The sequence below is a fragment of the Nothoprocta perdicaria genome, unplaced genomic scaffold (assembly GCF_003342845.1).
Source record: "Nothoprocta perdicaria isolate Ctin4 unplaced genomic scaffold, notPer1 scaffold_1, whole genome shotgun sequence".
In the NCBI taxonomy this organism is placed as follows: Eukaryota; Metazoa; Chordata; class Aves; order Tinamiformes; family Tinamidae; genus Nothoprocta; species Nothoprocta perdicaria.
In genome coordinates, this window is record NW_020454093.1 from 11534404 (window position 1) to 11546587 (window position 12184).

General features: G+C 40.3%; 1 protein-coding gene across 1 annotated transcript in view; it reads left to right on the forward strand.

Moving 5' to 3' along the window:
- The first annotated feature begins 44 nt into the window (after positions 1-44).
- The window catches only part of HCN1 (hyperpolarization activated cyclic nucleotide gated potassium channel 1), a 176966-nt gene continuing 164826 nt past the window's right edge, over positions 45-12184 (forward strand). Inside the window, exon 1 of the mRNA XM_026038248.1 lies at positions 45-412. Within this exon, the coding sequence (XP_025894033.1) occupies positions 45-412 (368 nt within the window). The remainder of the gene's footprint in view (positions 413-12184) is intronic.

Here is a 12184-nt window from a genome sequence, read left to right on the forward strand (position 1 = left end):
GCGGCGCGGCGGCCCCGCGCGCTCCCCGCCGCCCGGCGCGCAGCATGGAGGCTGCGAAGCGCAGCTCGTCCGCCGGCAGCCGGGACGATGGCAGCGCGAACGCCTTCCCCGCCAAAGCGGCGGCGCCGGCGGAGAAGGCGCAGGGCAGCCCCGGCGGCGTGAAGGAGCACGGCAACTCGGTGTGCTTCAAAGTGGACGGCGGCGGCGGTGAGGAGCCCGCCGTGGGCTTCGAGGATGCCGAGGGTCCGCGGCGGCAGTACGGCTTCATGCAGCGGCAGTTCACCTCCATGCTGCAGCCCGGCGTCAACAAATTCTCCCTCCGCATGTTCGGCAGCCAGAAGGCGGTGGAGAAGGAGCAGGAAAGGGTTAAAACTGCGGGGTTCTGGATCATACACCCCTACAGCGACTTCAGGTGAGCGCGGGCACCCCCGCCCGCACCGGCGCAAACTTGGGCGCGAGACGGCGCTGCCCGCGCCCCTCGTGCGCGACCTCGGGGCGGCTGCACCCTCTCCCTCCCCCCCTGCCCCGCCACCCCCGGGGCGAACGTGTCCCCGCGGTCCCCGCGCCGGCTTGGGGCCCCGCTCCAGGCGCGCGCCGCGGCCCGGCGCTCTCCAACGTGCTGCTCGCGGCCGCCCTCCCCGTCCAGCGCCGTCCCGTGCCGTCCCGCGGAGCGGTGTCGCGTGGCGGCGGCGCGGGCTCTCCGGGGCGCCCCGGGGAGCGCCCTCCCCACCGTGCTCGGTACAAACTGCTCCGCGCTGGAGGGGACCGTGAAGCGGCGCCTTGGCACCCCAGTGCCGCGCCGCGGCCGCGTGTTGCTCGCGGGGCAGGTCGCGCGCGTGCGGAATGGGGGCAGCGCGAAAAGCAGCGCGGGCGAATTCCCAAGCAGAGGGATCGCCACTTAAAAATAAATACACATATATACCTATCTTAAATGGAGGGTTGTTTCACTTCACTGTGCGTGTGAACTTAGTRTATTGAACACGCGGTGACGTTTGGTGGAGAAGTAACAATGTCGTTAAGTGTATTTGATGAGCGGACTCAATTGACCGGTCTGCACGTACGTAATAACCAGAGAACCAGGCTAGGGACTGGTTTTGAAAAGGAAATCCAGAACGCTCAGCAGCTACATGGATCTTTKAAGCAAAAATAAAAAAGTAGGTTACAGAGAACATGTTCCAAAAGGAAGGAAATACTTTAGCAGTGTGAGTTTCTTTGGGAGTGCTCCGAGGCAGTGAGTTGTGGTGGCACCTCGCAGCGCTCGCGCTGTGCGGCCGGTAGCAGTGAGCAGGGCAAGCAGTCRGCTATGACTCCAAGTCATGTTCCCAGCCCCTGCTCCTGCCTGGCTCCCTGGCGGCAGCGAAGGCACCAGTGCCCTTCCCGAGGGACCCTTCCACCTGCTTCGCGAGCAGGAGAACAAGGGCGAGAGCCCGAGTCCTCCACCCGCTTCCCGCCGGCCCGGGAGCCTCTGTCTCCCTGGCGTGGGCGCCACAAACTTCGCTCGTGTGGGATGTCGTTAAAGGGAGCAAGGTTGTTCTGGGAGCAAAACTGCTCCTTTCGTGTGGGCATGGACGCAGCAGCGCAGGACTGCGCGCGATAGGAGGTTATGAAGCACATTTTGAGCCCTGTAGCTCTTAAAGCTGATATGTGAAATCAGTGATAAGTACATTGATTCTGTTTTATTGCACTGATACCTTCTAATTCCATCCTAATTCCTCCTATGGGGAGGTTTACAGATCCACAGCTTATTTGTATTTATTTATTATTTTCAATAGGAGTAAACAACGCTTTGCCAGTCTGTGGTCTGCCTATTCCTAAATTAATTGTGTTTTTTTTTTTTTGATTGTCTTAATGTGTTTTTCTTTCTGATAGTTGATGATGCTCTCTGTCATTGGTCTTGGGTCAATTCCCATGCCTGATCCAGGGATATTTTTTTGCCAGTAGGACTGTTTTAGTGAGAAATCTAAGATGTTTGTGTTTCTCCTGAAATGACTTTAATTGTGAAAAAAGAAACTGCCCTGTTGGGATGGCAGTATTTATAGGAAAGAATAAAGAAGTTGTAATGTATAGTATATTCAACCCCTCGTGTACCAGAATGAATGCAAATTTAAGGGTGGAGTTGTTCTCATTTATTCTAGCGTGTGATCATGCAGYGCTGCAATGTTTGTACGTAGACAAGTTGCAGAGATTCCAGAGACGTATTCTAGTTTTGCCGGTATTTTAGTAACACCAAGAGAAAGAACTAAATTTGTTATCAAAACAACAACACAAAGGTTAAAAGCTGCRTATTTTACACTATACAAATGGGAGCAATCAGGGTAAGCTTGTAAATGTAGCTATTATTAGAATATTTGTGGCACATAGGAAAATTGACATCATCATAAATTTTGAGTATATGCACACTTAAGAAAATGCTGGGTTAACTGTATCAGATATGGGAAAATTCTTATGCAGGTTTTTGTAGATTTTAATGTATTTTCCTTTTTTTTTTTTTTTCTGGAAAACTTATGTACTGAGTATGTAGAACACTTGGAAGCATTTGATTACATTAATTGACCACATTCACTTAGGATGATTTGTAAGAAATTTTGTATGTTTATCTGCACACCAAAAAACAGTTTGAGGAAAGGGTGTCCTGCTTCCTTCACCCTGCCCTCCTTTTTGGTATGAAGATAAGTGTGGAAGAAATGTGTGCATAAAGTCAGTGCTCCATGAATTGGTGGCTAACATCCTTTCTGCTTTTCGTATCTAGTTTTATGGTTCTTTTTTCTGTTTGTGTTTCAGAGAAGTATTTGCTCTTTGTCATATATATATATATATATATATCCTTGGAGAAATAAATTCCATTAGTATTACATAATTTTTCCATAAGGGGACCGTTTCGTTCCTGGTTGTTCTTTACCGGTCTTCTGAGGTTAATTTCCAGTTTGAAAACCGTTATGTAAACCAAGCACCTAATGTACATGGAAAACAATAAAAGAGCTCTGTTTATGTCTCTCAGCTGTGGTTACTGAGTCTGTAAACTCGRGTGAGAATTCCTTGTAACTGTGTGACTCACAAAAGTGAGTTTGTCCTAAGTGTTTTGGTTAGAGTTTATTGAAGTCCCGCATGCTTTTGTGGGGGACACCAAGTGCCTCCAGCTGGATCCAGTCACACAACAGCYGCACAAGGACGCGCTACGGAACTGAGCCCTGGGTCTCACAGGCACCACACGAAAGCAGCGCGAAGCCGACGGAGAGCCGAGGTGCTGCAAATCCTCCCCTYGCTTCCGTACACTTTTCAGTCACTTAACAGCAGAGTGGTGGGGGGCCCAGGGTTTTGCACCTATAGATTCCGACTTTCTAAGTGTATGTGCCCAAGGCGAGCACCTGACTGTGCTTTCTTGGTGTCCATGGGCACATCAGTGGTTCCACGAACTTTCAGTGTGCCAGGGCTGGGAGGTGCCTGGTGGCATCTCCCCCCTTCCCTCTCCACGAGTGCAGAGATGAACTCACACTCTCATAGAAACCGTGTGTTTATACCACCGAAGTCAGGTTACCTGCAGCATGGGATCAAAAAAGAGAGCAAAGAGGTTTTATCAACAAAGTGACAAGAGAGAGATGCATTTAAAGAGAAAGAGCAACCTGAGAAAGAGGGATTTGGAATAAAATGTGTGTAAATACATCATACTCTGATGGTTACAAATCATCTTTAATTCGATGTTTGGGAATGGACTTTCTATGAAAACAGGGACAAAAAAAACCCTCTGTTTTTAAGATGAAGTGAAATAAGTCTGTGAAATGGGGTTGTCTGCCAGTGATAGATAAGAAGGTGCGATGCAGGTGGTGCCAGAAGTCTTCTTTCCTATACACAAAATTACAAGTATGAAGTGCTTTGTAACAATGACAGTAATTGTTGCTGTTTTATATTGAAAGCATCTCTCTGCGTAACTTCTTATCTACACATTTTTAGGATTATATAAACTGTTTTGGATACTCTACTTATTATACCTATAGTTGAAAGTTTAAGAAGCTTAGGGTAAGCACTGTGTCCTTCTCTTATCACGTCTGTAATGTCTCCGTTGAGCTAATGAGATTTATCTTTTTGTGAGCTGTTATGTACTTAGGTTCACACAGAGTAATAGAGTTGGAGGGTTATACTGTTTCTCATCAGAATAAAAATTATTGTATCATTCCCTTTATATAATTTATGTAGGTATATGTATAAAAAATCAAGTAGGTAAATCATGTTGGCTTATATTAAATTAATCAGTCACAAACTAATGTGGTTTTGTAGTGGATAAAATATGTCACTGGTAGTATAGGAGTCTGAAATATCCACAGCTTTGTATCCTAAAGGTAGTCACCTCAAAGACTCTTTACATATTTAGGACTTTTTTATAAGGTCCTCTCCCAGTATTCCTATTTCTGCATTATTTGTATAATGTGCTAATTATCAGGCATTTATTAACTATATTCTATAGATCCTTTGCATAAATAGATTGCTTTTTATGACCATGAAGCACATTTTAACTAGGACTGTCCTTTATATGTCTTTTAAAAACACTGGTGTCACAGCAATCACTTTTATTTACATAAAAAAAAAAAAAAAAGCTACAGTTTAACTCTTCATATTGCATGAATAGTCATGCTTTGCACATGAGTAAAAATAGTGAAATGTGCAGAATTAAAGAAAAAATATTAGCAGTTTTTGGACTTTTGTTTGCTACATTCCAACATTTTTTGCACTTTACTGCTGTAAATGCCCTGAAGCATAAAATGACAAATGTGTACCAGTAATCTATCTTAATTCATTTTTAATATCAGAAAATTCTTCGTGACAGTAAGTTCTATTACATTATAAAATAGTTCCCCAGGTAAAACACAATTCCCATAAAGCTAAACATTTAAAATAAGCTGAACCAAGTATGAGCAACAGCATGTTTATTGGAAATGCTTTGATGTGGAAGGTGAGCCAGAAAAGCATTAGGTTCTTTTTCATCTCCAGTTTCTGGAATTTTTAATACTGCATAATGCCTCATCACGGCCTGTCACTGACTGATTTGTTATGAAATCTGGTTGCCCGAGGCTCCCGACTGGCGGTTCTTTTTGTATCAGTTGTTAGCATGGATGTGTGAACGGGTGTTTAGGTGCATATCACGTGCTCTGGGGTCCACGAGGATGCTGTTTTCTTGGCCTTTCCTTCCAGAGTTGCCAAGGAAATCCTGCTGAGTCCACCCAGGGTCAGTGCAGGAGCCACTTGCCTCCAGGGGCAGTGGGAAGGATTACACCTTTATCTGTGTGAAGAAAGCAATTCATATTTACAAATACCCTTCCGTCTCTAGAGAATGCGGATTTGGAATGCATGGCTTGAGCTCACACATCTGCCTGACATTTCACAAATTTTATTGCATCCTCTATAGTCAGGGAATAACAATCCAACAGCCTTGGACAGAGTTCATGTGCATAGAGCAATATTTACAGCACAGAGAGCTCGGTAAGCCGGACTCAAGTAAATAACTCCTCATTTCTCTGATGTGCTTTTAGTTTATCTTGGAATGTTCTGGGCAGCACTGCGGCCCCTTTGAATAAGTACCCAAGTACCTTTTTTTCCTTTTTTTCTTTTTTTCCTTCTTCCCTGCAGGATGCTTGTCTCGGAACTTTCAACTTCTTTACAATCTAAATAAAGGCCAAGCTGTGTGTCATTGCTTTGGGTTATGTTAAAAAAAAAAAGGGAAAAAAAAATCACCATGAAACTCATACCAAAATGTCATAGAATTCCTGTGGTTAAAAGGTGATAGGGAAGGGTTTATCTTCGAGTCTTTGAACCTTGACCCAGGACACTCTGTAACATCCAACTCTCTTTCTGTTTTCTGATTTTCTTTTCACAAGAKTGGCAAAACCAAAGTGCCTCATTAGCATTATTTGTATTTGTACTTAACAAAATTTAGACTTCATGAGAGTAGCATTGTAGTTAGGCTTGTGGAGAAAATAAGTAGTAATTCTACTATTCACATTATTTTATCAAGATTAAATATTTCTTAATGTTTACTAGCAGTTTATTTGTTAGCTAATCAAAGTAAGTGATACAGATATGTCAGTGCATGGGTATTTTATTTTAGGTTTCTTGGACATGAGTATATGCAGGTAACCACAAATTAAAATATGATATAAAAGTACAGCATAGTAAATAAACATCTAGGATTTGGGAGTTTTGGTATTTAAAAAGCTGCTTAAAATACACATAGTATGTAATGAGTTGCTTAGCTTTTTTTTWAAATATAAAATCTTATTTAAATTTGGGTAGCTCAGTTTTTGATTTTTCAGTCTAGGTAGATTTTTTTGATATTCCTAGGAATAGAGACTTATGAAATAAGAGGCCACTAAAACGTATAAGTCTTTACCTCTGTATTTCAGTTTACCTAAGACGGGTGACATTGTGAAATCTAATTAAACTTCGTCAGCTTCTTTTGAAAGGCTTGACTTGAAAGAAGTGTAGGGCACAATATTTTTTAGAGAGGAAGGCATAATGCAAAATTCAGTAGAGAAACATACCTCATTTGCTTGTAAATAGCAATATCCATCCTCATCTGTGCTTTCACTCAGCAGAATGCTGGAGAGCCTTCTGTGTCAACATGCAATTTTGACAGAGAAGAAACTCTTAACCTACTTTACAATGTTTAATTTTTAACCTGACAGTACATTTCTCGCTAATTGCCTGAAAGTCCTTTAGCTGTCTATTCCCTGATTCTTTCCCAGAGGCATGATTTAATTTTAAAAATCATAGTGTATTCAGCTCTAATTATTGGAGAGCTCATTCTAGACACATAGCAAGGTATGTTAATGACCAAAAAATGTTTCAGATGGAGTCAATGTCAATACTACCTCAAGGACACTGTCATTTAGCTTCCCTAAAATCTCTCTTAATATCTTTTAATCTGATGATAGGTTCAGGCAAGCTGCACGATATTTTAAAATAATCTTTTCTATCACTGCCTTGGCTAGCAATGTAGCAGGAACACAACTTGTGTTCAGAAAATGTTCATTTGGTTATCAAAGAAATGCAATCTGTTTCCACTCTAAGACCACCATTAGACCAAAGACTGTTCTTATTTACGCCAGTGAAATTCCCACAGTTGGAGGTGCAGCACGAGGCTAAGAATAGAATTCGGTTCTTATTGTGTTAACTTCTGTTCTGCTTTTGAGGGTGTCTTATCTAATGAATCATGACATTTAATATAAATACTTGCTATTCTACTGGGATTTAGCATACCGATGGGATATTATTTTTAAAACCCTAAAGAAATATAATATTTATTAAAAAAAGTCTTATTCTTGATAAGATATTTTGTTGTCAGCTGAAAAAGCACAGGTTGCTTTAGTCTCTAAAATGATGGTGAAGTCTTTCTGGTTGCCTCCACATTTTTTTCTCCTATTAAAGTATTGATTTGGTTTTCTTCTGTTAAAGTACTGATAATTAAAGTATTGAAAGTATTGATGCTTCCTCTGTTTGTTACCTAGTGTATTACACCACCTTATCAGATCCTCAACAAAGCAGCTCCCTGTGGAACGACTGCGGCTTTGGAAAGTGCTGTTTAGATACGATCTGAACTTTGAGCAGATCTGTAGATTGGTAAATTTAGGGGAATATTTCATAGGAGCTAAATGATAATTGGTTGTTTTAGCTTGTCCTAGATTCAAGCTATGAAGAAACTTTCAAGCTTTCAAGAAACYTTATAAGATCTGTCCAATCTTTTACCTAGGAGATGGTATAGATGGGAAAACAACCATGGGGAAGTAACCAAGTTTGCACATGGCTGCTTTGAGATTTCCTCTTAGACAATAAAGGGTCTTCAGTCTGTAGTTTTATTCCAGGAAGACTGATGCTTTGTCTAGTGGAGGAAGTACTGCAAAACCAGCTCTAGGCCATACTCTCCTCTAAAGACATTTTATTACTTCCTGCAGGATGTGCAGGCTTCTGGGTTCCCCAAACACACTGTGGGCTGTAGCTGCTCGGCAGCAAAACAAAGATTTATTTACAAAGATTTAGGATTAGTCTTTGGGATGGGGAAAAAAAAAAAAAAAAAAGGGAAAGCCAACATCAGTATTAAATAAAACATATGTAACTCAAGCTTAAATTAATAGTTGGATGTTAGTAGTTACTGAGTAGTTATTTAGCTCACCAAGAATACTTCAGAGATGTCCCATTTTCAGAATCTATGACCTGTGTTTATAGAAACCCAATTATCTAGGTGACTCCCTAAATAGTGAATCCTGCTTTTTCTGTCATTTATTTATATCATTTCTKATGGTCTAGTTTTCCACTGAAATTCCACTCTCAATCCCTTGGAGTTCTTATCTGAAAGTCGGCAAGAACATTGAGATGTAATCCCTGACATGTCATCTATCTTAATTTCATTCTTTCYTTCTTTCTCACTCATTTCCCTTGTTCTCTTTTTCTCTCATTCTGTTTTTCCTTTCCATATCCCCTGTCCCTTCCTAGAGATACAAGGCAGTTTGAATCCTTTATAGGTGTGTAAATGTCACTTGGATGGTTTATTTAAATTTAGCTCCATATAAATTTTTGATTCTTACTGAGTCTATTGGTTAAGGAGGTTGTGAGCTCTCTCTTGTAGTCTGTACTAGGTATAGTTCATAGTGTCTTGGAGTTTGCGGTGTGTACATTATGTAATTAAAACCCTTAATAATATGTTCTGTATTGCCATGATTTGGGCCCRTCAGCAGCTTTCTACTGAGGACAAGTCTGACGCAACTGGACGTGCTATTGACATAGACCTGATAACAAGATATCTGTCCCTGTTGTCCCTTCAACCTGTTTATTGACTACTTGGGACTTCTTATGTTGCCTATATCTATCATACTATCTATCCTATATCTATCATGCTAAAGATATAATAAAAGGAGCTCGTTTACTGTAAAGGGAGTGCACTGTCAAGAATAAGCGCTGCCAGATGGTAGGCAATCTAACAGAGCATTTTAAAAGGGTCAAAATATGAAAATGTCTGAAATCCAGTGGCTTATTAAGCAATAGACTTTGCATGTGTGGGACAAGTGAGATACAAGTAGCCTAATTTAGATGCCCACATGACCAAAGCCAGCTTTTAATTGCATACATTCTGTCAGTGAATATCTGAAATGTATGTTTTTATTTACCTATAGGTGCTTCTTAAAATTAGAGTAGAATATTAAATRTAATGCTATGTATTATATTATTTGAGTGCTGAAAAATTGAGTAGAACTTGTATGTGTATTTATGGAAGTAGCCATTTTATTATGGTGGCTGATCTCTCTGAAAGAAAAGAAAAATGCTGAAGTGAATTTAAGTATTTAATTTAAGTATTTAATGTTGAAAAGAATTAAATTCAGTACCTAGTAGTTGCTCTGCTGTTCTTGTTTCTTGAAGGTGTGTTTTTCTGTGCTCTACCCATATGCTTTGCTCTGTGTTGTACACGCAAGACAATTTTCTTTTGGTGACTGATGATTCTCATTATAACAAGTGATGAGATACCCCATCACTGGGCTGTCAATGGTACTCAGTGATTTCTCCTCATCTCCCCCCGTTTCTGAGGACTATATTAACACTGCTTTATATGAGCAGGGTTGTTCCCATCGCTTCTAAGCTGCAGCCAATTTTTCACATCCAAAACAGGAAAGATCAAACTTACCATTTTGTAGAAAGGGTGGATGAGCCGCACGTCCCCTCCCACATTTCTTATTATTGTTGCACAACACAGTTCAGCCTCTTCCAAGGGATAAGAGCTGACTTTATAGAACTGGAAGGACCAAGAGGGCCAGGAGATACAATCTGTCTAAAATGGTAGCACATGTTACTGCTGTGGCTGCTGGCTTGAAGCTTCTTTTGTACCTTTTTTAAATCGAGTAATTCCATCAAGTGTCCATTGAATGGATGTACTGATTATATGCCACTGACAAAATAACTAAACAGAAAAAGATATTTAACTTGGTTCGATATTTCCAGGACAAAATCCTCCATTTCTGGAAAGGTTTTTGAAAAGACTGACTTTATCTGGTGATCTGAACATGATGTTCAAACCTCTGTGTGTATCCAAGTCTATCTATCTGTCTTCAGGTTTTGGAGGGGGTTTGGGGCCTAGATTCTTGTAAACATCTGCTCTCACTACCCAAATACCTTTCAGAATTTTCGCCACAAGGAGCCTTAGATGGTATAACTAATTTAAAAGTAACATTGCCCGTGAGTTCTATGCCTTTTTTGGATTTGCATGTTAGAATAGTTTGATTATGCTTTAAGATTGTGTATTTTGATTTTACATTTTATAGATCAATATTTTTTAAGAATCTGGTGAACATTTTTCACTTTCATTTTCTTGCTTTTTTCCACCAATTGCTTACTAACATTTATTTGACTTTTCTAATTAGTTTAGTTTAATTCTGTTTTAATAGTTCATAATTCCAACTCTTCCAAAAATTAAACATAAATATTTGGCTAAACTGATTTTAATTTTCCTGGGGCGGTGTTGGCTTGTGACTGAAACTTTTTTGCAGATCTCCAAAGTGAAAGTTTTTTTTTTTTTTTTTTCTGGAGGGCAGAAATCTATTTATTACATTCAGACAGCTTCATTCTGAGTGAACATGAAAGGAAGATAAAGATAGATATCAGGTGTTTTATCCAGAATGGTAAAGGGAATATCTTTTTTGTTGTTGTTTTGGTTTCTGAAAGGAACAGTCATCTGTCTTTATGGTAGTAAATAGCTTTCCCATTACTTTTTCCTGCTGTTTATAGTTAAGGTCATAGGTCCCTGACCAAAGTTTCTCCAAGTGCTTATTTTAGAGCAGCTTATCAGCGGCTGCAATTATAGCCAACCTTCCTTGCAGGCAGACACTTTCCCTTGTCACCCTTAACCTGTGCCCCTATGGCTGATCCAGAGAAGCAGAGCGGGAGCTGGGCAGAGTCATTAAGGAAATGGGAATACTCTGTCTCAACTCTCAAAGATCGGGGAAAGAGGATTTCTGTACCAGGAGACTTCAAAGTCAATTGTGAAAAACAAAACACTCCACCAATATATAAATCTTGCGAGTGGAGAAGTGGATTATTAAATAATTCTCTGTTATTATTTTTTTTCTCATAAATATTTATAGGTGAAATGTAACAAAGCTTATGGTTAAGTTTGAGCTATTTTCAGATATAAGTATCTTCATCAATCTTACTTTTGAGGCTGAAAACTAACATTTTTTCACATTTTAAAATTATTTAGTCCCTATTTTATTAAAAAAGCATATGTAAAGGAAAAAATAGTTAATATATACTTTTTTTATAAGTATTTTCAATGGTTTTGTCAATAAAAATGGAATAGAAACTTATAAACTTACTTAAATTTTAGCAGGAATCTTGTAGTGGTTCACTAAAAAAAGAAATCGATGAAATGAGAACAAAATAGTTAATAGATGTGTCTCAAACCTGTTATCTGCCACAATTCAGTATGTGCTTTCAATACGTAATTTCTAAATGTAATAAAGGTTATGTTTTTAGCAAAGGATCATGACCGTACCCTGCAGTGTTGCAACCACCTGTAGCAAACTGTAATAGACTCAAATTCTTAAACTGGAAGCGTGCAAAGGATGTGGCTRGCCGTGCGTCCCTGGGCAGAGGGTATTGGAAGGGAGAGGAGCAGGGTGGGATTCTGCCTCGTGGAACGTAACAGCTTCTGTGTAGGCTGAGTGCCTGACACTGCAGCTTGCTAGGCATCAGAAATGCCTAATGAATGTGGGGAGGTGAGTGTTCTTTTTGTTTTTGTTTTATTTTGATTTGATTTCTTTTCTTTTTCTTTTTTTTAAAAAGAACAGCCAAACTATTCCATTGGAAAAAAAAGGAGAGAGGCAACTCTTGTTCCTCTACTTTGAATTAAATTGTAAAAGAGCTCTTCAAGAAAGTATTTAATTGCACTAACTACTGTGTCAGAGATAAATTCTGAGTCCCTAGAAATTTAGTTTGTGTTCCAACCCTCCAGCCTTTGCTGTAATGAAAGTTCATTACATGGACGTTTGCTCGGGCTGGCCTGCATGGAGCTCGCTGGAGCATTACAAGGTAAATAGCCTGGGAAGAAGACAGCAGGAGCAGAGAGCGGTAAAACCAACAAGGGCAGAGTTGCTCAGGCCAAAAACTACATTGTTATATATTCTTATTACTTGCTTATTTTGCTTTTCTGGGT